Genomic DNA, 24,736 nt, shown 5'->3' with positions numbered 1-24,736 from the left:
GCATAGCTGTAGCCTCATTAAATGGTTAATGCCCTAAATTTTAAAAAGTTATTAGAGCTTTTAAATTGTGATCTAACCAATATGAAAACAAAGTTTCAATGGTACTACTTCCATGTGAGATTTGAGAGAGATACACAATATTTGATGTCTGGACACATCTTGCTGGGTCACGTCACAGACGGAGAGATAGGGTCACAGACCGAAATTGAAACATGAATGTGCTGCAGTTAAGAGAGATAAAGAAATTGCTGCAAATGTAATGGTTTTATTTCATTTAACCACTAGATGGTAAGTAAAAATTCAGGCCTATTTAATAGCACTAGTGTTTTCCTAGTGTTTTTATTTTGCTTGTAATTATTTTGTAATTTCCTTTTCGTTTTCAATCCCATGTCAAATAAAGTTGGTTTTCCTTTAAAGTATCTGTAGAGATTGTTTCTTGAGGAAACAGGAGATGATCTGGAGGGAAAGATGGGCTGATGTTCTCAGAGATGTGACTAGCTTGAGCATCCAGTCTAATGTTAGTGAACTGTCTAGTGCCTTGTCAGAAATTAAAAAAAAAAAGTTTAATTGAAAATGTTTCAATAAGCTCTACTTAGGGCTGACTAAGGTCTCACAGCACTTTCTGTCAAAAAGAGTGCAGTTTAGTCAAAACTGAACTGTTTTGGGGAATGGTATCACTTTAATGAAAATTTCATCTGTAAGGTCTCAGTTCCACAATGGAATTTCTAGCCAGAGATTTAATCTCAGAATAGACAATCGCCTGGTGGTTAAATTGCTCTGTGGGGATGGGAGAGACTGAGGTTCAGGTCCTGCTCTGAAAAGGTCTTGTTTTTATTCTGCATCAGAATAAAAACAAATTTTGAAACCTCAAATTTTTCATGAAATGTAATTGTGGTTTTCAAGCCAACTCTACTCCAATGTATGGGTGCAGAGTCTAGCTGCAAATTTCTTATAAACATTAAACCTGAACTCATTTTGGGAAATCACTGTAACTCCTCATGGAGAAAAGTGCTACTGAACATGAATAAGGGTGGCAGAAGCAAATTCTGTTACTAAGTAGAAGCAGAGATAAATATAGCTACTTACTTGTATCTGAGAAATAACCACTGGATTAGCCATAATCCAACTAGTATCATTCCATTTATTTCTGATACAGAAAAAGCCCATTTCACGCGATCAATATAATCAAAAAATTTATCTGGCAATGGAGGACTGAGCTCCTTGGGAGGTACCCTCTCATGAACAACGGTGATCATGACAGTCGTTAGAATTAAATTGAAGAGAGCATACACAAAGGCAATGCCTGTTTTCCACCATTCCAATGGAAATTTGTTCCTAGATTCAGCAGGCATAGAAATCTGAATATAGTCCGGATATTTCTTTGTGCCTTTTCGCAAACCATTAGGTAAACCCTTAGGTTTGCCATTGCCATTTTCGCTCTCTTCGCTGACAGATAGGGTAGGTCGAACGTAACCATTTGAGGTGTCATTGTTTTGACTTTCCATGTGCTCTTCAAGCTTTGCAGTCTCAATGGTATCCATTATCCCAAGACCTTGAGCCAAACCAGGGAATTACCAATTTCTGGCTGCTTTTTAAAATTCTTTACTCCTCTAAGTCCACCTTATATGTTTCCAATTGATTTTTGTTCTCTAATACAATTTTCAGAAGTTGTCCATTCTGCTTTCTCTTTTCAGTTGTTCTGCAACAGATCTTTGACACAAATCTCAGTTTCTTTCCCCAAAAGCTCTTACTGTATCATCTGTAAAACAACAAAATCATATTCAGAAACTGTACAGCTGGCAACATCATACACAAATGAAATACCAAAATAGCTTAGGGAAATCTGCATTCTAAATATCACCACAGTTTGCTTCACGTGGAAGTTGTGGAAACACAGCAGACAAGTATTAGGCAGTATTTAAAAATGCTCACTAGTTTAATCCAAGTAGATGGTGTTTAATTTAAAAGTTAAGTGGAATAACTTTGTTTTGATCTTGACTCAATCAGTTTAGTGGGTGGTATCAACCTTGGCCTTAAAAAAAAAAAAAGGCCAGTATTAAAAGGCTTCAACAGCAGCTGACATTATAGTGTTGATTTTCTGAATTGTCAATAGGAGAATTACAATGAGTCAAGATTTTCTCAGGCATTGATCATATTAAATCTAAAACACTCTGAACAGAATTCCATACTGGCTTACACCCCACAGCAACCCTACTAAATTCAACACAACTGCATGGAGATTACACGAGGAATTAGTCAATTATGCCCACAAAATTGAAAAGTGGCCTATTTAGCCCTGGGGATGGGCCAGAAACTCAGAGCAAAACATCCACTATTTGGGCATGATCCTGCAAGGTGCTGACCATACAGCACGAATCTAGCAAACACATAAAGCCAAGTGTAAGTTTAAGCATGTGAGTAGTCTCATTTACAGTTCGATTTTGCATTTAAAATCATAGGTATAGTTTGATTTCTATATTTGGGGGGGAAGGCAGCTCCAGTGAGGACAACTGGGCCACATGTTGCAGGGGAGCGGCAAATTCTGCACTTGCCCAAGGCTTGCAGTTTGTAGAGGATACCCCCCCCACAATCCCATCTGCTGCCCCCCAAATATGCCCATGCTTAAAATGGGAATTCAACCTGTGTTTTTTATATGAAAAAATACAGTGTAGCTACACCAATTTTTCAGCAGCAAATCTGTTAATTCGCTTCTGACGTGTTCACATTTTGAGAATTTCCTCAGCAGAGCAGAAGCAGGCATTGACTCTGTATTGAGGAAATACCAAAGGAGTTCAATATTTACGCCTATGTTTATGCAAGCTTTTTGATAGTATGATTGTAACGTAAGTATAGGAAGCATATTTTGGTACTATTGTAAAAATGTTTCAGACTGCATTTAAAAAAAATACTTCAGTAAAACTCCTACCTTTTATATCTTCATTACACAAGTATGGGCTTTTACAAAAGAAAAAAAGAAATGCTACTCACATCTATAGAACAGAAACGGCTAGTCTATCTCCAGGACAGTAGTGCTCAAACAGCTGAAAATTTCCTATGGATTTGAAAATCCTATGCTACTGTACACTAATATCATAGCTATGGCACATAAATTTGTATGACTCTTAATTTGGCTCAGATGAAGCTATGAATAATAGTGACCTATCTGAAAAATGTTTACTGTCAACTAACAGTGTGAGTATGTCATAATGCTCACCCTTTCTGGCTTCTTTATGGGCAGAGGCACAGCACTCTCATCACCTCATGTTCCATCATACTGAGATAGTAGCCACAGCTTGGATGGGTAGCATACTTTTCGTATTATATCATAATGGAAGTAAAGTTGCCAGTCTGTCCCACTGCTATAATAATATCACCTGCCTCTTCTATAGCACTTTACATCAGTAGATCACATATGCCAGAGTTCTGTCAGAGTTTGATATAAAGAAAAACTACTTAAAAATAACTTCAGTGGAATTATTGAGCTTTTGAAATATGATGAAAGACTTCAAGAAGTCCAACACATTCAAGGACTGACGAGTTCCCAACACCTCATATGAGGATTAAAGCCTCTTAACCTGGGAGAAACCTATGCTGCCATATCCCCAAAGCTACCCTCCCCCCAAAGTCATACCCATTTAATTATACTGTCACATCTTAACTCCCCACCAAAACCAAACATGTCTGACAGATTGTCTCCCTCCAATAAATCCATTTAACCAATTAATTCTGGCTACCACTGCTACCCCAGTCGACTCAATTAATGATTCCCCACATCAAACCAACAGATGCTGGTTCCCACCACACTGCAGAGCTCCTCTGCAACTACTGCCCATACTGCTCTTTTGGATGCACAGAAGGGCCTTGGCTTTCCATCCAGTTGGGTCCTCTGCTCCTTCTCATTCCCTCTTAAAGGAACAGTTCTTAGAGGCAACACTGCTTCTTTCATTCTCCCTCCCTTAGAAAGACCCACCTAGTCCTAATTTCCTCTAGTCAAGTTGCTGAGTGTATGGACGGAACAACTGGGCATATTCATTGCCTATCTACGGGCCTCATCTCTGAGTTAATGAATGCCTCCTCAGAGATACTTGGCATATGGACTCTCGGGATTGGGCTCTAGATAATTTTCATGATACAATCTTGTAGTATTTGTAGCAAGGCCCAAAATCATTTTGCACAATTTCATTACAAACCTAAAACCTGGGATAGGTGTGTTTATGCAGTCTGAGGAACAGTGTTTGTAAGTTAGCAAAATAAAAGTGTGCTTTACTTATGTCAAAACAACATTTCTATTTTTCTTCCTGCTTCCCTGACAGAATGGTGGTTAAAAAGAAGTCATACCGTGAATCTCCACAGTCTAAAAATTTTATAAATACAGCAAATTTTATGGACAAGCAAAGCATCTGTTTTTTAAAAATGAACCAATTAAATTTTCCTTCTTTTGAAAACAGGCTCACAGGGGAATATTTAACATAGGCAGTTTTAAGTCCCATCTTCCACCCACCACTTTCTCTTGTCAGAGCTGGGTCTGAGAAGTGGGCAGGGCCTCCAAAACACACAGCGGACTGAGATCCGTGAGAACAAACACAAAATACATCATGAAAATCCACTCTACTTGATGCTCCCATCTAGGCCTCTCACAGTAACTGCAGTACATCTAGCAAACTTGGCATGCTGCCATTGCCTGGCTTTCCCCCCCAGTATTCCTCTGGCAATGTCTGAAAGCCACAGAGGAGGATTTAATGAGGGCAACAGTAACTTCTGAGGCTTTATTTTGAATTGTAAGTTCTGTTGCTGTAAGAAGCTTCACAGAGCAGCTGCTCATCTGACTTCTCTCAGCTATGCCTCCTACAGCAGATGAGAATGCATCTGCATAGCAGCTGCAAAAGGGAGAGGATGAGCTATGCAGTAGTGTTATAAGAACATTCCTCTTCTCACCCCAAGTACTCCTCTGTGGGACTTGGACTGTTCTTCCCCTCTTCATGTCATAATAATGGAGGCGAGTCTATGGCCTTAAATTTAGAAGGCAAATGAACACGCATACAAATGCTTCTGATTTAACTTACATTAAAAATAACAGACTAAGGAAAAAGGAGAAAGATCTAAAATTATGTCAGTATAATAACTGGGTGAAGTTTAATCAAGAAAAAAAAATTACACTCTGTACTATTAGATTATTCTCTTAAGTTTGAAGACTGCTTACTTTCTCATAAATTTAATTGAATTACTAGCAATGAACAATATTATGGGTGGGGCTGATAGTAAGTTTTCCCTACACTTCTCATAGTAAGACCCTGTTTTCAGTTGCTTATAACTAAGGCTAAGATTTTGTCACAGTTATTTTTAGTTAAAAAAAGTCACAGATGGGCACTGTGAATTTTTGTTTATTCCTAGTGACCTATGACCTGTCCGTGGCTTTTACTCAGAATAACTGGGGCCAGGGCTAAGTAAGCGAGGGCATGGAGTCCCATGGGGAGGAGGGGACTGACAGGCAGAGACAGCTCTGGGAAGCTACAAAGGGGGCACATGGCTCCCACTGCAGCCACCGGGCAGGGAAATGCGGCCCCACCATAGTCCCCATTCTGGAGCTGGCCACAGCTATGGGACAGGGGTGCACAGCCTGGCTGCAGCCCCGGCTTCAGCTGCTGACAGCTGAAGTGGAAGAAGTCACTGAGGTCCAGTAAAGTCACGGAATCCGTGACTGCGGTGACTAAATCGTAACCTTACTTATAACTTTGCAAAACTAACCATTTGGGCCACAACTGCATCTGCCTCAGGCTGTTCTGGGTTTTTTTGGGGGGAAGAGGGGGTGGGGGGAGAAAGGACTTTTCAGCCAAAACGAGTTAAGTCGTTTCCAAGAATGAGGCAAAGGGCAAAATATATTTTTCCATGTTAAAAAATTCTTGAGACTTTTTCTTTGAAATGCTTTAGCTCCCATATGCTTTGAAGGAGGGACTTGAAGTTTGGCAGAGGGTGGACTTGGTGTCCAGTGATACGCTTTTTGCCTTCACCATGAAAATCCGCCCAAGAATTGGCCAACCAATAAGGTTTTTAAAAAAGACTCACCTATGTACAGGAGAGACCTCTTTTATTTTAACAGCTAAAATCTCCAGATAATCCCTCCTTAAGAAGCATGCTCCAGCCCCTCACAATTTCTATGTGTGACTTAACTGTGCATGGGGAATCAGAAAGACTTCCCTTGTAATTACTGCTCCCAGCTGCTCTGGGTCGGACACTGGAACCGAAAACAGGAAGCCTGTCTCTTTTATGACCCTCCTGCTGGCATGCAGCAGCCAGGGAGGAAGAAGCCATCCAATTTGAATACAGAAGAGATAAAAGTTGAATTAAGGGTGAGGGGAGGGAAAGGAGCAGTTTGGGACAAGAGGTTTGGGGAGACTTGGAGTAGGTGAGGAGGGGAGACTGGAGAAATAGAAAAAGCCAGTGAGGGAAATGGGAGGTGGGGGAGGGAGAAGTAAAAAAACCCTGGAATAACACATTGAACAACGGGGGAGAAGAGAAAATATTAAATAGCAGGTCCTTAAGTGAGCACCATTTTTTCTGTGCTCTGAAGGAGACAGGGGTCCTGTAGAAAAAAGATAATTTATGATCATGAAATTAAGGTCTATACCATAATGCATAAACACAAGGGGGCTAAATTAACACTGCACAGGCAAGCTTAATTCTTGCCTTTTCTAAGGCTATGTCTACATTACCACGGTAAGTCGACCTACGCTACACAACTAACTCGATGTACCTTAGGTCGAGTTACCGCAGGGTCTACACCGCGGGGGGTGGGTGTCGATGGGAAAAACTCTCCTGTTGACTTGTCTTACTCTTCTGGTTGGGGTAGAGTACAGGGGTCAACTGGAGAGTGATCTGCTGTTGATTTGGCGGGTCTTCCCTACACCTGTTAAATCGACCACTGGTGGATTGATCTCAGAGCGTTGATCCCGGATGTAGCATAGATGTAGCATAGATGTAGCCTAAGGTTTGAATGCTTGACTTTGCAACCCTAATAATGCTTTTTTTAATGTAGCGGTATGTATAATGATATTCAGGTTAGGGCAGTAATAGGCTCTTTGTGGTAGTCCATAGCTCCCTACTAGCACCAAACATTAGCAAACTTCTTGTGTATGTTCTCTAAAAATTCACAAGAACACTCTATATATAACGTATTTGCACAGGTCCTTCCTGAACAAACTATCACCATAACACAGAAACTAGTCATACAGCATTACTCAGTGTTTTTTTGTTTGTTTTTTAAAAAAACCACGCAAGGGACACTTCCACCTTTTAACTTTTGATCCAGTTAAGACCCAATCCTGAACACATAGTAGTCATCAATAGAGTCTTAGCATTGAAATCAGTGTGAGCAGGATCAAGCCTTTATTGTTTTAAGGCTTTCTTACTAATACCATTGCATATTTCAGGAGTATTATTAATAATCTGATTTGATGTGTTTTAAAAATCAAAACCTAGTTTTCAAGAAAGATTTTATTGTTCCACGTTTTGTACACTCCCAGTATCATGTGAGAAATTCTAAGTTCCAGTAGAAAATGTCAAACGTGTCATCATATAGTAGATTCATTTATGCCATTCTTACGTACTAGTCTGACTCACAGGACACCTTTGTTAGCGGTAGTTTAGGTAGAACACACAGTGTTAAATTTCCTATGGCAAGTATCCACAGATTAGCAATGGAAAGCAAATTGTTTAACAAACTAATGTTAACACTGCTCCTCCAAGAATAAATCCAAGGAAGAACCAGTCTCTAAACAAAATGCAACAACAGAAAACAGACATTGTATGACAGCCTGGATGTTTGCTATTAGCTGCCACTTACAGCAGATGAATCCAGAAACAGGTTATATTTAATATATATTAATTATTCTCTATTAAAAACTATAGGTCAGATTGTACCTTTCCCCCACCCCTGATGCAGATACCAGGAGAAGAGAAGTATGCAGTTATTACACCACCAGACCAGAGTGTTATTTTAAACTAAAGAATTTTATTAAAACTTGTCAGAATCCAACACGTCACAGCTTACATGAGTCCTATTACTGGAGAGCTTTCCAGGAACACCCAACTCTTTTGTCCACATCTTGCTCCCCAGACTTTTCCCCCCTTGAATCTTGTTAGCACAGTTCCAAACGTTAAAAGGGACAGGGCACTGGAAGATATAGCCTTGGCTGACATTCCACTGAGTTCTTACATCAAAAGAGTTACACTTAAATTACAAAATGTATGTTAGTGTGAGTGCTACACTCAAAGCATTATTGCTTCTCAGTGTGGTCTCTGTAAGAGCCAGACAACTCAAGGAAGCAGTGAGACTACATACTACCCAGAGGTGCACAGTGTCCCTACAAAGGCAGAGGCATAGACTTGCTCCATCCCCCAAGCTGCTGAGTGAGCCTGCAGATTGCAGAGCAAGAACAATATGGAGGTAGAGTAGGTTGGAATGTGATGCACTCTATAAAAGGCTACAGCAACAGGTGTCCTCCTACCATGCACCAAAGAGCTAAGGGAGGAATTCCTTACTATGGACTATGCCTAAATGGTGTGACTGAACCATTGATAGGGCACAATACTGTACTAACAGGAAAATGCATTAGATGGTCTGTAACAGGATGGCTTGTTCTTCAGTAACTGCTGAAGGGCCTGAAGTTAGCCAACCCAGATTATTAAAGTGGCAGAGACTGCACAGAGAGTGTGGAAAGGCTTCTGCAGGGAAGACCTTGAGACCAGGGAGATTCAAATCCTAGCTAGGAGGACTGTGAATAACCTAAGCCAAGCCAGGAGAATTTGGAAGTCAGAGCCTGAAGACTGAGGTCCAGTCATGTAAAGAACTGAGAACAGGTGAACCAAGACCCTGCTCCAGGCAGGAAGGTTGTGGACTCCCTACCTAGGAGAGAGAGACACACTGAATGGGGCCTGGAGGGCCAGTGTGTGTAAAGATTAAATAAATTGGACCCCAGAAGGGGAGAGAGTTTTAATTACGTTTTGGATGATGATGTGGAGTTACTGAGCAGCCAAGAGGGGAAATTGAGGTAGGGGCTATAGCATGACCTCTAGCCATGAGGCAGTGATCAGTTGGAGGACAACCCTGTTACATGGCCCTATAATAGAACTGGTGAAGAATTTTTCAACAAAATGGCGTTATCTCAAAAAATTATGGTGTGTCAAAATGAAATTTTTCTCAGGAAAGATTTCTCAGGTGCAGGATGGAATTTCTGGTGATGGCCATAGAACAAGACCCACTCCAGAAGAGCTACTAGCTCACTGAGTAAGGTACTCACCTGCAACGTGGGAGATGCAGGTTCAAGTCTGAATCAGGCAGAACAGGGACTAGAACCTGGGTCCACACATCCAAAGTGAGTGCCCTACCCCCTAGTTTATTGGTTATTCTCTTTGTTTTTGGTTCCCCCCTCAAAAAAGTGCCAAAAGGCCTCAGGTTCATCCCAGAGCAGAACACGAAAATTTTCAAATCTTAAAAATTTTCACAGGGTGGGAAAATAATTTCCTGTTCAACTCTACCTAATACATTTCTAGATCTGTGAACTTATAAACCTATGAAAACTAAATGTTTCTCTACATTCCAACTCCCCAAAGTAGAACACATCTTTTAAAGTGAATTTGGTGTTAGGAAAGGTACCATGCGACCAACCATGCTTATTTACAGAACAGATACTGAACAAACAGCAGCAAGGCAAGCTTCCTACATGTTGCCCCACTAGAGTGACCAGACTTTTAGGGACTTTGTCTTATATATTCAATTATACCCCTTTCCCCCATAAAAAAGTGTCCTAATTTTTCCCCACTTGCTATCTGGTCACTCTGTGCCCCACTAACTCATCCGTGTTCTGCAGAAACCAGTCAAGACCTACCGGGACTGCTAACTGCTTTTATGATACACTTTTATTTATCTTAGCTATTTATATGATCCCCCATTACTATTGCATCTGAGTACCTCAAAATTTTTAATGTGTTGATCCTGACAATACTCCTGTGAGGAAGGGAAGTGCTATTATTCCTATTCTACAGATAGGGAACCGAAGTACAGAGATACTGATCTGCACAGGCTCATACGGTATATGGCAAAGTAAGGTTTTGCACCTGAATAAGAGTCATCAGCCCAGGCTAGCACTCTAATCACTAGACTGTCCCTCTCCTTTAAGAGCATCACCAAACAACAATCATAATGACATGGACACATATCCAATGACAACTACATTACGATGACAACAACTCATTTGATATAGGATGAACAGCTATCTGAGGCCAATGACTTGAAGGCATTTTTGACCAGGGATGGATTCAAACCATTAACTTTGGGAGTAAAGGTTTTCACATTCATCATCAAGCTTCTGAGCCATCCTAATTTCACATATTTGTTTGATGTCCGGTTTAAGAAGCAAAAAAAAAAATATATTTGTAGCAGTCTGAGAACAAAGGTTACAATTATGCCCCAAAGTAGACAGATCAGAATCACTTACTGGTTTCCCCTATTGAATGATCTGTGACTCAGGTACTCACTGTATGATCTAATCACTAAATACATTTGCTCTGGCTCGCCTTTGTTTTCACATTTCTTTGATCAGTGGATAGAACTGCTCCCTTCGTCTGGAAACTCTACTGAAGTAGAACAATGATGTTATACATGTCAAAATGAAAATATTACTGTTGTCAAAACACAAAAAGCTGATGCCTAAATACTGTACTATGGATTATAAAAGTATTAGAGATAAACAGAGATATATATATTACATAACTTCTGAATAAATAAAGTCCAAACCCTGCCTCTATGCTATTGAAACATTGCTTTAAAGAAGCTAACCCAGAACTTGCGGTTAGTATATTTTTAAGGAAGCACGTTGAATGAGCAAAGAACTCAGTACCATGTTGAGTGGTCATGTTGTATGTGTGTAGATTACAGCTACAGGATCAAATACATCACATATCCTTTTATTCTACCCTAAAAACGTAGGCCACATTTATTTCTATCATAAGAAAACAAAATTCCACTGAATTGTGCCCAGTTCTGTCAGTGGTAAATTCAGCCCACTGTGTTCAAGGATTTGATTTTCTCCTAGGCTTTTGTTCCAAATTTTCTGAATAGAAATTGGGGACTTCTATGCTTAGCTAAATGTATAACCATGATTTTGTTCTTGGGGGTGAGGGGAAGGGAAGTCGTTCTTACAATACAGTGTTATTTTGACAAATACAACCTGCACTTAGTCTTAATTCTCTAAAAAGTAATAAAAAAATATACAGGAAGTCACTTTTTAAAATCCAAAAATACAATAGCAACATGAAAAAAAACCTCCCCCATAACTAAATTTAAGCTGTCTGGCTCCAGTTTCTGCCACCAGAATTTAAATGCAACTCCAAATTATGTTAATAGAACATTATACTAATGCAACATTTGTAAATAAAGCCACTCATTTTTCTGTTTCCCATCATTTAATCCTCATTTTCTGTATATATTTCAGGGATCACTTTCTACAAACAAACCTACTTAGCAAGAAGATTCACACTCCCTCTGGTCACTATAGATGAAAAAATATAATCTCCTGAACTCAACATACTGGAGAAAAAGCAAAAAGGATAAAATATCTTGTAGAACTATTAAAAAGAGAGTAACTCCACAGATAAAGTTTATAGTCTCATTGAAATTTTTTTTTCCTACTTGGTTTTCATATTTACATAATATGTGCACACAAAATGGAACAATTTACATAGCTGAATTTCTTAAAATGAGGCAGAAGCCTTGTCTGTTTTAATATAGACTCTTCCTTAGAAAAATTTGTTCCAAGATACATAAAACTACACTTTAGCCACCTCCTTCTTCATGCACAGACTCTCAAAATGTTTAGTTACCAATGATTGTTATGAAAAGCAGAAAAGTATAAATATAATTGTGTACAAATCACAGCAGAAAAACATATGTAAACATTTCCTATGAAATTAGGATTTATCAATTGTAAAATACCATGAAACTAAAGGAATTCTAAACTTTCTACCAATGCTTCCTTTGAAAGCTGGCAAGAAAATAAGTAGCACCTAAATATTATAAGTTATTAAGTTGCCTTTTACTTTTTCTTTAATGATATCTGCATTGACAATTTAATGAAGTACAGTGTAACAGTGAATTTACATCTATACAAGGACAGGGTATTTAATATTTGTAATATTATCAGGTACTCTTATTACTGCCACGAGTACCTCATTTTAAATGAATGGTCATTGTCATAATCACTAAGGATCTGAGCTGAAGTCCACTGAAATCAACACAGACATCCATTCACTTTAATGAGTTTTGGATCAGATTCTAGGCCCCTAAATTTGCAGGTCAATATTTATTAAGTAAATATTTTAATATATCTTAAATATTTTGGACAAAGATTTTTTCTAGTATGTATTGCGTTATTTTGTTTTTGATTTGTTAATCTAGATATTGACAGGTAAAAACCTGATTAAGTGATATATATTTGTCATGCAACTAAAGGGTGGATAACATCTCATTTGGAAGAGTTCCTGCCCTTTCTCTTTCTGATTAATTATAATAAAGATTACTGGGTTTGAAACTAATCCCAAACATGTTAGGGTATACAAAAAACTTGATACGTTGGAGATAGGCTTAATAGACATGGATACAGGAAACGTGAACGAGAGCCAGTACGTTAGACTGGTTTCCTTCTGAGTTTTACCAATCTCTTATGAATTGGCACCTGCTCTATACTTCAAGCCAACAAAGCTGGCTGCCCTCAAGGCCTGGGCTGAAAACCAGCACTTGTTCCACCTCCCTGACCTTGTGGCACTTTTCTACAAGCTGCCTAGGACCTATTCACAAATTACACCCAAACTCAGGAAAAAAGCAACCACAGACTTCTACTTACGCACAGTTGGCTGCTGTGTCTTTCATGCACAGAAAGGCTGGCTTCTATTTTGTGTACCAAATGGAACTTTGTGAAATATTTAATGTAATAATGAACACGTGGCAAAAAGAAACTGCTTTTAGGGTCATCTTACCAACTTGAAACTCAGGCCAACACTGTAAGGTGTTCAGCAAATCTGACCAGTTACCATTTTGAATTGAAACTATGAAAAGCTAGGCCATCTCACATGATGTTTACTCCAAACTAGGTAAAAGTTGGTGGTTTTGTTTGAGTTTTGATTTCTGTTTTTAGCTTCAATAATTAGTACCACAAAAGACAGAGTGAAAATCAGGGAATATAAAACCACATTAACAGAAAACAGAAACAAAAAAAGTCTGTACAAATTTCTATGACCCAAAACTGCCAAGTTTCAGAGTTCCAATACTTAGTCTCACTGTTACCAAGAGATGTAATCGTTAATAAACTTCTGAAAGTGTTCTAATCAGTCTCAAAAAATAGCAATAAAGCACCGAGATCAGAAAAGAGAGGAGACTCTGAAATAGGGTCATCACCCTGGATATTTATCCTGTTGGAAGTGGGAGATAAAAATCTTATGTCATAAGGTTAGAGGTGATCCAGCAGCATTGTGTCACAATGCCACAAAAGATGCTTTAGGATTTTCTTACCCAAATTCAAATTTGTGATTTTTGTCTGTGGGATGCGGGACAGACCGAGGCTGTAGTATGCTTGAAGGATACAATTAAGTACCATATCTACATTGCCTGATGCAACGGTGTTTTTACCATGACAGGGGACAACTATGTTTTAACCAAGTCCCCTGACATGGTTGTTTTTACAGTGCATATAAACACAACTAAGACTGGTTAATGAATTAAGAGCAGGTTGATTGAAGGAAACACAGTAGATCTGAGTAAAATCTCCCTATGAAGAGGAAGCTGCAGAGCCCTCCAAAGCAACTAGTCCCACGTTCTGCACACAGTATCCCCTTTCACACTCCCTCCCTTCTGTTTAACTGTGTACAAAGTACATAGATTAAACAATATACCATATTTCTAACAGTTTAAAATTCTCCTTCCCTTTAAAAAAATGCAATAGTGTTTCTTACTGTGGGAAGCAGAGATTTTGAGCAGAAGATTTGTACAACAGCAGAAGCAACAGTTCCCCAACAACATAAAACTATAGCACTGTGAAATTTACTACACCCAGCCTCTGAGGCTGTTGAAGAGATTCACCTCTTTTTGGAAAGCAGTTAGTGAAAGAAATTTGGAACAATAAAAAGGTACTCTCTTGGGTAAAATACTGCTTTCCTAAATGAAATACTAGCCATCTGAATGGCTCATGCCTACAAGTGATTGCTCCTCTGTAACAGTAGTGAAAAGATGCATAGTTTTGTCCTTCCAAAAAAATCCATATTTTCTTTTAAAAGGAGACTCAAATTAGGGTACAAACTGAATCTACGTGGCCCATTTTCCCTGCCAAAAGTGCTGTACAATTCCACTGAAATCATGGGATGTACATCAGCAAAGAATCGTGCATCTGTCTTACAGTGGTTTACAGTGTGATGGGGAATATCTGTAATTATCAAATCAAAGTCTGTCCTTCCCAAATACATTATAATAGCTACTGAGATTACAAAAGAGCTTTTCCATACATCTCAAAAGGGTTTATATATATTAAAAAAAAAAAAAGGAAAGAACCATTACTCCATTTTACCAATGGGGAAATGGAGGCACAGTGCTTTAGAAAATTCATTTGAAGCAGAATTAGACCAAAGCTGAGCACTTCTGAAAATTCCACACAGACAGGTGAAGCGACTTACTCAAGGTGATACAGCAGGTTAACGGCAGAGCCATGATTAGAACCTAGGTGTCCTGACTCCCAGGACAATACTCAAGCCACTGAACCACAGTGTTTCTCCCACTCCTTTATAGATAAAAATAGAACTTTTTTGAAACAATCCTCTCTTGTTCCCCTTGTATGGATTCTCTATCCAACAAGCACTGCTCCCAGAGCTGTACATATTCCTGATGGACGTCACTAAGGATGACAGAGCCTTTTTTTTTTTTAAATGTATACAAAATGCAGCAGAAGCACTCTTATTTATGGTGATACTGTATATGTATATTAATAAAGACCAGCATAAATAACAGAGTGAGCTGCTGCTGCTGCAGCATTAGAAACAAAGGGAAAAGACAAATAGAACAAGGACAATTGTCAGTGAATGGGATTGTTCTATTAACCTTCTAAAAGGCATGTAGAGTAAAAAAAGATGCACAGACATTATTTAAATAGCTGACAGTATAGTTCAAGATGGCGTATTAAAAAGGGCACTGCCAGGTTGTTTCGGCACACATTTTACATTTGTGTATCATGTCAGTCAAGGTTCCACTTCCATCTCTTTTAACTTGATCTCTGAGACACTGATTACATCAAAAAAGCAAAATGTACTTATTACATAAAGGCAATTGCTCCTACCATGATAATGTATAGCACAAAATAGAAGAGCTATTGCTGCACAGACAGTAGACTGATATCATGCCATCGATGAAGAGAAAATTGTAATGGTGATTTTTCACCTCTAACTCTCCATTTTGTAACACTGAGAAAAGTCCAGTTTCAGAGTAGCAGCCATGTTAGTCTATATTCGCAAAAACAAAAGGAGGACTTGTGACACTTACTTAGGAGTACTTAGTGACTAACAAATTTATTTAAGCATAAGCTTTCGTGAGCTACAGCTCACTAAGATTAGCTGTCAAAAGTAGCAATTTTCCTCAAAATGTGAAGGAAATTGAAAAAAAAAAAACATTTTTTCAGTTCTAGAATGACTGTTCTGAAATTTGTGAAGTTGCTACCATTTTCTTGTTATCAAGCTAAAGATTTAGGCCTTGAACTTGCATTGTGTGGGGGCATAGGGATCTGCTCACGAAGAACAGATTGCAGGATCAAGGCCTTACTTACTAAATAATCTTCCTCTTAACCTTGTACACAGGATTGCTTTCAAGCAATAAATAAATAAGCAGTATTTTTAGCAGTATATTTTTCTCTCCAGTCCACTTCAATGAAGCGACTCAAGTAGTTAGAATTTTCATATCTACAATTTTAAGAAAAACTATGAACTGTAAGGGTATTGCAATATTTATCCTTGTTTCCTTAATTGATCACTTCCATACTTTTTATTCCATAGGTCCCATTAACAGGAATGTTTCTGGTATGTATTTTTTGCAAGGTGTATATTACTGTAGCAACTGTGACTAATTTAATAATTTTTTTTGTCTGGAAATGCGTGGCACCTAAGTGTATTGGTTTTAATTTATTTTTAAATATAAAACCAAAAGGCAGCCAGCAGCAGCACATATATATATATTCCCTAAATTTTTCATATTTTGTATTTTATGTTACAAGATTATTTGTTTACAAATGGTTACATTCAATCACATACTGAAATAAATAATGGTGCCTGGAAATTACTCCAGAAGAGTCAAATGGATCAGTGGAATACAGCTCAGAAACTGCCATTATATTACGATCTCACATAAAATATTTTGGAATCATAGAAACGCTGGGCTGTAAGGAACCTCAAGAAGTCATCTAGCCCAGCCCTCTTCACTAAGGCAGGACCAATAAACCTAGATCATCCCTGGCAGGTGTTTTGTTGTCCATCCAACCGGTGCTTAAAAACCACCCATGATGGGGATTCCACAACCGCCCTGGGAGCCCTATTCCAGAGCTCAACTACTCTTATAGTTAGAAAGCCTTTCCTAATATCTAACCTAAATCTCCCTTGATGCAGCCCATTACTTCTTGTCCTACCTTCTGTGGCCATGGAAAACAATAGATCACCATCCTTTTTATAACAGCCCATAACATATTTGAAGACTTATCAGTTTATTCTGATCTTCTAAATCTGATCTTCTAAATTTGTAGATCCTACAAACATTTAAGCATGTGCATAACTTTATTCATAGGAGTATTTCTATTGACTTGAACAAGATTTCTCATACACATAAAAGTTAAGCATGTATGTAAGTATTAGCAGGATTGGGGCATAAGTGGGTATCTGTATAAAATGCACATTCACCTATATCATCAACCACCTAAGCTCTGTTTGTGCTGTACTCAAATTGTACACAGATAATAAAAGATTAACTCTGTTCTCTACAGAAGCCATTCAGGACATGGCTGCTGAGGCTCCAGAAGCAAAGCAAGACTGTACTCTAACACAGTCGGAAATTATATACTCAGACTTTGATACGTTAGCAAGATTAAAAAATATGACTGCTTGAAAGGTTTACTGTCCTACTCAAGAAAAATACTACCAAATTTAACAATAAGGAGAATATCTTTATGTCATTTTAGCCTTAGGAAAATTAGCTGTCTTGAGCCCATAACGTTTATTCTAGGATAAATGTGCTTCCACTTACCTGAATGTTCTCCTCTCTCTTTATATAAAGCAGATCCACAGATCCGCCCAGTGGATCTTTAGTCTACTTGCAACTCTGGAAGTAATTCTGGGCCCCTCAGTCAGTAACAGGCCAAATCTTTCCCTTTGAATAGCTTTCCATAGATTCATAGATATTAAGGTCAGAAGGGACCATTATGATCATCTAGTCTGACCTCCTGCACAACGCAGGCCACAGAATCTCACCCATCCACTCCTGCGAAAAACCTCTCACCTATGTCTGAGCTACTGAAGTCCTCAAATCGTGGTTTAAATGCTTCAAGGAGCGGAGAATCCTCCAGCAAGTGACCCATGCCCCATGGCTACAGAGGAAGGTGAAAAACCTCCAGGGCCTCTTCCAATCTGCCCTGGAGGAAAATTCCTTCCCGACCCCAAATATGGTGATCATATAAGAAGAGGAAAGATGGTTCAGTGGTGAGGACACTAGCTTAGGTAATGGGAGACTGTAGTTTGTCAGCTAATGTAATGAGAAATTGTGCTACTGCAGAGTGACAACTCTCCCTGAGTCCCAAATTGATCTTGGGTGGGTCAGATTTGTGGACTGATTTGAAGAAAATCAATTTTAGGTAAAAAAAGAATTTTCCATTCTTCATGATAAGAAAGTCCACAGATTTTCACTGCAGGATTTTTAGGAGGAGATGTGTACAACTGAGGAAGGAAAAATTGAAATAATTTTTGATCAAAGTACACAGTTTAAAAAATAATTCCTCAGCCATGTAATATCCTTCACCCAAATGAACCATTTGCTCAGGACTTCCTTGGTATACAGTTTTCACAAAATACTGCATACCAAGGATCACCTTGTCACTTAACATATTTCTCTCTTGAATCACCCTCATCCTGTTTCATTGACTTTCTCCTCTTTTCATATTTCCTTGAGGAATTAATATGGTCAAAAAGATTACTTAATTTTGTAATATCATTATATTATTCTTGGTATTACCAAGTGGGTAGGAGAAATCTTTTAGTTTCTTAGCCTTGTCTAATGGATCCTCAAAAAGTTCTCCTAATAATTTTGAAGTATCCAACAGCTGCTTTCCACTTCCAGAGCCACATGTGCTTCCATGAGAAGTTATTGACCAGACAGGAATGTAGTGTATCCAGGGAATGTGTCAAAAATAAAGAAGCCCAGAGATCTCTAAATTTGCCCCTAGGCTTGTGTTTTCTTGATTTTACATGGCAGGGATACTGATGAGGTCACCTCTCCATGTCAGAATAGCTCTTGCAAAACAAGTTGGAGCTGCTGAAGGCATTTTAGTTTTACTGGGGAGTCCCATTCTGACTTAGTTACATAATTTCTTAAGCATAAAGCTATACGCCATATAGCATAGAGCCCAGGGGAAAATATTTTTGCATGATTTCTCTGCCTTTCCTTTCTTCCTACTTCTAACTCTTGAGTGATTTATCAGGGAAAAGAAAGAGTCAAGAGCAGCTACTGCCCTTAATAGTTTCAAAATATTCCTATGGAAGAAGCCGGTCTTGTCTGGATTGAGCGTGTAAAGAATCCTATTTATCTTAATAATTTTGGTCGTTTCCTTGTGTGATTTTGCTTCTATATTCTGGAGTTGACAAAGAAAGAGGAAGCAAAAAGAGAAGGGCTCTTCCGGTTTTTGCTGGGCTTCCCTTTCTTTGATAAGGCCTTGTGCAAAAACTATTTATAAATCCTCTTTTATTCAAGGTTTTGAGCTATACAGAGCTCTTCTTCAGGTCTGGGTCCTTTCCCATTTTGTTTTATATTGTACGTATTTAGGCACGCATTATATTAACCTATGTGGACAAGATATGTAAGTAAACTTTTAAAAGTTCTATCTAAATATGCTCCTGTGACTGAGATACAAGCAAAATGCAACAATCTGAAGAAACCTCTAAGCAGTCAGTTCACTTTAACATGGATACATAATGGGTATTTTTATCAGGAAGCTACATGAGTAGCTCTATACTTAATTTCGTTTGTATTAACTGAAACACTCATACTAAGGAAGGAGGCACATAAAGATTGCTGTGTTATCTAATATTGGACCTAAAATCTATTTTTTCCCAGGATTTAACTGCCTCTTTCCTTGTTAGTGACATTTTAAGAATGTATTCCACATCGAGCATTGTTAACACACAGCAGTACCACCTCAGATTACCAGACATATGGTGACTGAAAATCACCCTCAACTGAAGTTTTTTTTATGTCCTCTGGTATTGTTTTGGAGGAGATTGTACATGGTCCTTTCAAGCTAGCTAGACAACTAAAATGCACTCTGGGTGGAGGACCCTGAGAGTAGCCTTCTCAAATCCCTTTTCCATCCTTCAGAAAGTCTTACATGTCCTTTTGATAATACTCTGAAGAGCAAAGGTCCTAATCTTTTAAGTCGTCTGCACAGAGAACACCCACTGACTTCAAAGGTGGCCAAGCAGGACTGAATTTAGATGACAGATTTCATTAATCAGAAAAAGTATCTTAGAAGGGAAGACATATCTCCCCTCCTCCCCCACAAGCTAAATCCAACTCCTAATTAAGAAGAGGAGTTTCTGATTACCAGATCAGATTGGGGCCAGATAGCTAATGGGCTGATTAATCCCTTAACTAGGAGACTGGACAAAAGAGCACAGGAAGGAAGTGCAAGGGGAGAGAAGCAGAAGACACAGAAGCTAGTAGGGCCTGACAAAACGGTATTCTCTGGGAGGAGACACATTTTCTCCCCACCCTTTGGAGAAGAGATAGTAAAACTAAAAGACATCATAAATACTGTGACTGCACTCCTATGTAGAAGGTGGTAGAATGCAACACTGTAAATAAACTGCATGGTGGAATCTACACAAAAGAAGGTCTCTGAACAGTCTGTGCAAGGCAAAGAGAAAGGGAACTGAAGGTGCCCCATCACAGAGCCATGCACTTTACTTCAGTGGGATTGCAGTAATGCAACTGAGGAAATTGCTTTGCACAGGTATGATTGAGGGTAAAATTTAGTTCCTTGTATTTTCTTTTATTTAAATATATCCTACATATGAAGGCCTGAATGCATTCCTAGGAAATTATAATTTTACTACCAGTAAAATGACTATTTAAACTAGTTCTTCTGGACCAGTCCAAGACATTTATGATTAACCTGGTCAACCAGTAGATAAAAAGTGTACTTGAAAACAGCACCTATATCTCCTCCTCACATTGCCTATCAAGGTCATCTATAAACTTGTTGGTAGCCCAGTCCCCTTTTTCCAGAGCATACAATTCAGACACTTCATATACCTAAATGCCAAGAAGATCTAACTCACCCTTTGAAAGCTCTCCCTTGATCTTTCATCCCTGCCAATGTCTGAATGCAATAACAGGGACATTTGCTGGAAAAATATAGGCACATACTTTTTAAATCTTAAAATATGTTAGGTGTTTTTGATGGACAGTATGACAAAATAGTAAATTTTTGCTTACGAAATATCAGGATTGTTCCTCCTATATTAGGACAATTTACATGCATTAAAAATATTTATTCTTAAAGACACAGTCAACTATGGGCTCCAATCTGTAGTTTGAGAGTTCAATAGACTACTTACATAATACATCCCCATACTTAATAGCTTTGGGCATTGTCCTATATAAAAAACCAAACAAACTGGTCAATGGCTAACCCAGAGACCCCCCAAAATCAAAATTCTTTCTCAAATATATCTATCCCTTATGATACTACATGCATTCAACAAGGATTAGAGGAAGATATCTGACCTGATGAACACATCTAGTGGAGCTATCCAAGAGCTCCATTTTCTAGGTCTTCATATGAGGCAATATAAGGAAAATTACCAGCTTTAGCCTGCCCTTGATTTCCAAAAATATTTTCACTTAGAATCTACCTACATATTCACCTGAGAGGATATTATAAAGACCTCTATTCACATCAAATTATGTCCACAAGATTTGGAGGGGGAAAAAAAAAAAGCTCTCTTCTATGCCCAGAATGGTCCCAGAGAAGCGGAGAAGTTTTAGTTATGAAAAATTACAAAAGTGAATGACCATCATATACTAGAAGGGCCAGACAGCAGTTTTTCCTTTCTTCCCTCACCTCCACATTACAATTTAATTAAAAAAAAAAAAAGAGAACACTCATCAATACACAATGATATGATGACGATGCTTTGGCCCCAATGATATTTGATTTTTCAGGACACTTGATGACTTTGAAGTGTAGCTTCCAGGACATAGAAGATCACCATCAAAATAAAGGATAACCCTAACTCAAACCAAACTTATGGGACAGTCAGGCACATTTATTAACTGCGTATTTAAAACAAAAGTTATTCATAAAGTTTATGGGAGAAGTGCTTGTTTCTTGAAACTTTACTGAAGAAGTTAAAGTATATTGATCTTCCATTTCTCATGCTTCATGTATAGCAAGATGATGTGAAGCAAAGCATGCTTTGTGGTCAAGGTTTAATTTAAAGCAACAGCCACTTTAGGTAGACTGATAATGGTAAGGGCTCAAGAACTCCAATTATCTTGTTTGAAATCTCCTTCAACTCTCTTCTTTGCCCTATTTCATGCCATTATCATGGTCGCAGAGTCTGCTGCCCAGTATCTGTAGCCCATACAAGAATCCTGAGATTTTGGAGGCAGTTTTGATGGCCTAAGAAATACCAAACCCTGTATTTATGCAAGTATGGCAATATTGCTTTTTAACTAGTTGTTATCTCAGATGTGCAAAGTAGAGGAAAAGATTATAAATTTCACATTTCTATTAATATCACACTGGACTATTTCAGCTATAACATCACAAGATTTAGACAAAGTCTTTATATTTTTTAAATCTATAGACTATTAATGGAAACCATGAGAAATGCACTTTGCGCTCCCCAATACTCACCATAGGGCAAACTCAACTAATGACAATGACAGCTTTAGATTTATACCGCAAGGATGCTTGCACCTTCTAAGAGACAGGTGAATGGAACAGTGAATCAGTAAGCAGTTACTCTGTATATCTAGTACTGTTGAAGATTAATTGACAGCTGACAATCCATTACAGAATATAAACTATCACATTCTTTCAGAATTGCTTCCTTTCAGAATTTCAGCTTGCTTCTTAGAACAATACAAATATTTTTTCCAGTCATGTGAAGGATCGGTATAATGTCTGTATCAACCTAACTTTGAATTGCTAGTTGCACCATTTTTAAGAATGTGACCTACGTTATAATTACCTACCTGTTAAGGACAGACCAATGACAGCTTACTATAATGCCTAACAATGCTCTGAACCGCTACACAAGAGTAATCAACTTTGATTGTTTTCCAATCAAAGGGGTCCACCCCTAGAACAATGGTTTTGCTACAGAAAGTGGCCAGACCAAAGGAAACTGGTCTTCCCAGTTTGGAGTTGGGAGAAGGGGGCCTGGCACTTACCACTTAGCCACCTGACTGGGGTTCTGAAGCTGATCAGGTGGTCACATGAGAGAGGTAACTAAGACCTTATTTAAGAGCAGAATCTGCTCCAGGCTCTCTCTGTCTGGCTGACCATTCCCAGACAACAGAAGGACTCAAGAAAGAGGTCTATTCACCTAACCGAGGACTCACGCGAAGAGGTCAGCATAGCCCCAGGGAAAGAGTATATAGGTTTTCATTGTCTTTCCTCAAATATCTGTAACTTCCATATGCTTTAAAAGGTAAAAGTTAAAGGTTTTGCCTGTATTCCTTACCATGTAGTTCCCAAGAGTCAAACTATAAACAAAAGTACTCCTTGGTGAGGTGAAACTCTGGGCAAGTGTTTATAAATAACTGGGGAGATTTGGGAAGTCTCAAAATTGGTTTCAGGGTCTTGGGCAGTTGGAATGCAAAGTCCCACATCCCAACAGAGGGCAGCAGACAGGTAATCTACACCTGGGACAGTTCCTTAGAAATCCAAAGCTAGAAACAGAGTCTGGACTCTGCCCTGACCAGCTGCCTTGAAAGCATGTGGGATACAAATGTTGAGTCCAATTACAACAGACTGAGGACTAGGGGGATGCAGCCAGGTCATAACAAATGGTCTTTAGGTTTATATGAATGCTGATTAACAAATCGCACTACTGGGATAAGGCGACCCCCACCTGATGTGCATTCCTGCTTCAAGCTGCAGCATGACAGGTTCACCTGCCTCAGTTTCCCACCTCCTTCTGCCCATGAAAGGGATAGTCTCTCAGCATTTGACAAAGCCCACCTGTGGGTATAATATATTCACATACACCAGTGCAGTATTCCCCCCAAACCCTGTAGCAAAATTTTCCAATTTCCACAATTAAACATACTGCAGGTGTTTCCCATTCCCCTTTCCAGGGACATCAACAGCAAGTCACCCACCCAAGAGTCAATAGCAGCACTTTGGTCTCGGTTCCTTTGGCCCCTGAGCCAGGCATCTGCCTTCTCAAGCCTGAGAGTGACCAGTCTTCCCACACCCCTTCACTCAGGTCTTTATCCTGACGGCTCCCCATCTTGCAGAGTTCCACTCCTCCATTCCTCCCTCCCTTTGAGTCATACCACTGTGTAGAGGATCTACCCTTCTGCAGCAACCCTCTTGTTTCTGTGTTCAGCTTCCCCTGTCCAAGCCAGATCTTCTCCTTTTCCTAGGGGCCATTGTCTATGCCTTTTGCTTCTCAGGGGACCCCAGCTTCAGTCAGCTCTCACCCAACAGCTCTCTTCCAAGCTCCTCAATGGCAACTCACAGTTACTGCTTTCCTTCCAAACTCAGCTCTCCTCCAAGCAACTCCTGCCACCATTTCCTTGCTAATTCTCTCTCGACTGGGTCTCGGGCAGCTCTCACCTGCCCCTTCCTGCCTCTCTCAGGCAGCCTCACCTGCCTTTTCCTGACCCCTCTCAGGCTCTGACTCACCAAATCTTTTCCCCTCTAGGGCTCAGTGTCCTCTTTTAAGCCCAATTGAGTCACACGTGCACTGGCCCAACTGTTCCCTCTTAAAAGGAACCAGTCAGCCTGTGACAACTACCCATTAAAGTTATCTAGTTGGCCAAACTTTAGTTTTGTTTTATTAATAGACTGCACTGCAGGAAGACTGAAATGGAAAGGTTCCATTGTATCTATAGCAACATTGGAAGAAGCCCAAGAAAAAGCAGAACTATATCATCTTTGCATCATTTTGGGATCCAGTCCTTCAGACTTATGCTTCGTAGCCATAAGAACATATCACTGTGGTACGTTGCCTTCTACAGTATGGCTGATGAGATTTTAGTTTCCCCAAATGAGCCACTTAGGATTGAGCTGCAAAGACTGAGGTAAACAGAAAGACATTTCTGTTAAAAATAAAAAACAAACAAACATCCTTTTCAAGAAGCAGAGTTGCTTAGCCAGTGATGTTGTCTTAAGAATAGGAATTACTAATGTAATAAACGTGTTTCAAAGATGACAAA

General features: G+C 39.1%; 1 protein-coding gene across 1 annotated transcript in view; it reads right to left on the bottom strand.

Moving 5' to 3' along the window:
- SGMS2 (sphingomyelin synthase 2) overlaps positions 1 to 24,736 on the bottom strand; it is a 58,299-nt gene that overhangs the window by 10,329 nt on the left and 23,234 nt on the right. Inside the window, exon 2 of the mRNA XM_077814400.1 lies at positions 1,087 to 1,759. Within this exon, the coding sequence (XP_077670526.1) occupies positions 1,087 to 1,541 (455 nt within the window). The 5' untranslated portion in view covers positions 1,542 to 1,759. The remainder of the gene's footprint in view (positions 1 to 1,086; positions 1,760 to 24,736) is intronic.

This window comes from Eretmochelys imbricata, chromosome 4 (assembly GCF_965152235.1).
Source record: "Eretmochelys imbricata isolate rEreImb1 chromosome 4, rEreImb1.hap1, whole genome shotgun sequence".
Classification (NCBI taxonomy): Eukaryota; Metazoa; Chordata; order Testudines; family Cheloniidae; genus Eretmochelys; species Eretmochelys imbricata.
The sequence above is the reverse complement of the archived record's forward strand: the minus strand, read 5'-3'. Positions and strand labels throughout refer to the sequence as shown.